This window comes from Echeneis naucrates, chromosome 1 (assembly GCF_900963305.1).
Source record: "Echeneis naucrates chromosome 1, fEcheNa1.1, whole genome shotgun sequence".
NCBI lineage: Eukaryota > Metazoa > Chordata > Actinopteri > Carangiformes > Echeneidae > Echeneis > Echeneis naucrates.
Genome location: NC_042511.1, coordinates 17579116 through 17582324, shown reverse-complemented (window position 1 = coordinate 17582324; position 3209 = coordinate 17579116). Strand labels below are relative to the sequence as shown.

Here is a 3209-nt window from a genome sequence, read left to right as displayed (position 1 = left end):
TGTATCCCAACTTGCTCACGGGGAGCGGAGGGTTTGGTCATCCAGCTCACACCGGGATTACAGCCAACCTCCTCGGAGCTCGCAGGCTTTAAATACTGGCCGTGTACCGCTCCACGGTCAGTCTTTACGCACGCAGTTGCTGCGCGCCGGTCAGACGCTAGTCCTGAAAAAAAAAGAAAAAAGTTAAAGAGAGTGATATCGCAGCCAAATAAACGAACTTTTTTCTTTTATATTGCGTCGGGAGATAAATAAGAGCATGTCGGTGGTGAGCGCAGTGCCGTTCATGAGGCCCGTCCACATGAGCTCCCCGGGGCCGCGGGGTCGCCGCCACACACTGCCGGCCAGCGAGTTCCGCTCTCTGAGCCCGGAGGACGCCATGAGCGTGTTTGAGATCGAGAGGGAGGGTAAGCAGACTATTAGAACTAGAATTTGACTAGTTATTCACATCACTTGGTGTGGCATGCGTAAGAAGCCACCTGCGGGTAGGTGTAACCTGCACAGGATGCTTTGTTTCACAGTAGAAATTAAGCATTACATTTAAATTTAAAAGAAAATAAGTTATAGTAAGGGGAGGATTCATTCTATATTTACATGAACGCAACTGACATTTAAAGAAAATAGCTGCCTTTTTTAGGGACCACTTCTTCACATTTACGCATTTATGCAAAAGATTGCTATTTAACTCTCATCTGCAAAATAGAGCTCATTTGCCTTTAGTTTCAATGGAAATCTTGGCTGTATTTATGTGAAAACACCCACTCACTTTCAGACCGCGGGGTAAGTGGTGGTAGTGATCATACTGACTCTCTTCTCCATCCTGCTTTTCTACACAGCCTTCATCTCAGTGTCCGGTGAGTGTCCTCTCCACCTGGACGAGGTGCGTCACTTCCTCACCTTGTGTCCCGAGCTGTCTCTTGGCTGGTTTGAAGAAGGACGTCTGGTGGCTTTCATCATTGGCTCACTTTGGGACCATGAGAGGCTTACCATGGTAAGACCAAGCAGTGGACACATGGGTGGTGATTTACCTCAGGCTGACTGGCGAGGAAAATGCAAAACAGGGCTCAAAGGAGATTAACAGAGCAGATTCAAGTGCATTTATGGTAGAAGGTCCATGCAAATCAAGTCTGTGAGGATGAACGTCACACAGACCTTAAAAACGTATTCAAATATTCTTTTTGTTGACAGTAAACTTCAAGCATACTAAGCGATCATGTAGAACTTTTGTGTAACAGAAATTATTCAAGTGTGATGTAAAGTTTGATGATCTACCTTGTAGTTAATCTGAATCACAACAATCCCTGTGTGTATCCAGTCAAGTAAAGAAAAATTTACTTGACTGGATACGCAGCTTTTATCATATGAGAAGAAGAATATGGTGGCAGCTGTACTTATATTAATATAGACTGTACTCAAATTATCTGAACCCCAGCCATCTTCTTTAATGGGCTTCTGTTTCATGTTAATGCATCTTTATTGGTAATTGGTAATATCTAGTGTAAATTAAACTGGCAATGTCTGTTAAGCTACACAACATTAAATACAATTTCTCGAGGTTAGTTCAGATGTTTTACTTTAGTTTGAATTTGAATGGAATACTGTTAGTTGTAATGGAACTTGTTGTATATATTCCAGTTAAAGTAAAACACTTGCTGATTAGATATCAGTGAGAAACATGGAAGAAGTGCTGGCTTGTTCAGCCTTTATCCTTTTAGTTTTAAGGTCGTTTCTAGTTAAAATGCATCATTTAAGTTTTCTTTTCACTTTTCACAAGCATTTACCTGATCTCTGCGGTTCCCTTGTTTGCAGGATGCCCTGACTCTCCATAAGCCTCATGGGACCACTGTCCATATCCACGTCCTGGCTGTCCACCGGACCTTCCGCCAGCAAGGCAAAGGCTCCATTCTGATGTGGCGGTACCTGCAGTACCTAAGGTGTCTGCCCTACGTCCGCCGTGCAGTGCTGATGTGTGAAGACTTCCTTATTCCTTTTTACCTGAAATCGGGTTTCAAAGTGCAGGGGCCCAGTGAAATCACAGTGGGGTGCCTCACTTTCATTGAGATGTTCTACCCGGTCCGGGGCCATGCCTTTATGCGCCGTAACAGTGGTTGTTGAGGACTGAGGGACTTCATGTGGATTCTCCCCGGTTATCACTTGGGTAGGATGGGGTGATGGTGCAGTTCCACCTCCTTTGGAAAAATGATGAGAAGCACTGCTGTTCATGAGCAGCCTGAGCTGTGTTTGTGATCACCACTGTGAATAAGCTTTGTCCTGCAGATAGTGTGGTGTGTGTTCGGACTTTTCAGTGCTGAAAAAACTCAGCTGTGTTTGGAAAAAGCCAATGACAATAAGAAATAACGTTATAGTGTGTCTAGAATATAAAAAAAACCCTAATTGTTAAACCAAAGCACTGAGAGAATATAACCCTAATTTCAAATTTGTATTTTCTTCATGATAAGTGCTGGACATTTATCATATTTAATAGATTGCAGCTGCCTTGTTTCCTTCTTTCCCTCTTTTTATACTTATTTAACCAGTCAAACAAATAAAACAAAGTAAAAAATATGAATGAATTAATATTAATGTGTGAAGTGAGTGCAGTGAAGTGTAAAAATTTTAGTACAATCACAACACAATCATACAATAAGTAACCTGTTACCCGTCATGAACCATGGAAGCAAATCATCTGACTGAGATCAGCAGATCAGTGAGCAAATATACTGACTGGAGTGAGAAATGTCTGCCTTTGTCAGCATCTGTGAGAAAGGTTTATGGCAGCACTGTCAACATGTCTGTAAGAGTAAACAATATGCCATGTAGTTTGCAGACTACATGGCATATTGTTGCAGAGTATTGTGTGTAAAATTATTCGCAATGCAATCAGCAGCAGAAATTTCACATATAGGTGTATTTAATATCTCCTTGCCTCTCACCTCCTTTCTTGTTGTCAGTCACCAGCTTTGCCTCCAAAAGTCTTGAATCAAGACATTTTTTTTTTATAATGTGTTGCTCTAAAAATAAAGATATTTTTTCTATCATATCTGCTTTTACAACTCTTCATTTACAATACATTAGCAATAAAGTAGCTATTACATATCCATCTCCAAGCTAAACTTATAATAATAATAATAAATGTTGTTTTTAAGCACCTTTCAAGGCACTCAATGACACTGTACAATGAATAAAAACAACAATAAATAAAGTAGAAATCA

At 41.0% G+C, this 3209-nt stretch overlaps 1 protein-coding gene across 1 annotated transcript; it reads left to right on the top strand.

The window, feature by feature from the left end:
- Positions 1-256: 256 nt before the first annotated feature.
- On the top strand, positions 257-2112 carry aanat1 (arylalkylamine N-acetyltransferase 1). The gene is made up of 3 exons (XM_029504609.1): positions 257-404; positions 834-988; positions 1807-2112. The coding sequence occupies exons 1-3, from the start codon at positions 257-259 to the stop codon at positions 2110-2112; spliced, it is 609 nt and encodes a 202-aa protein (XP_029360469.1).
- Positions 2113-3209: the final 1097 nt, after the last annotated feature.

What these genes read in the sequence shown, in the direction of transcription:
- aanat1 (XM_029504609.1), top strand. Translation starts at nt 257, where the DNA reads ATGTCGGTGGTGAGCGCAGTGCCGTTCATGAGGCCCGTCCACATGAGC. An exon ending in GTTTGAGATCGAGAGGGAGG is followed by an intron (nt 405 to 833) that starts GTAAGCAGACTA and finishes TTTTCTACACAG; the next exon opens with CCTTCATCTCAGTGTCCGGT. An exon ending in ACCATGAGAGGCTTACCATG is followed by an intron (nt 989 to 1,806) that starts GTAAGACCAAGC and finishes CCTTGTTTGCAG; the next exon opens with GATGCCCTGACTCTCCATAA.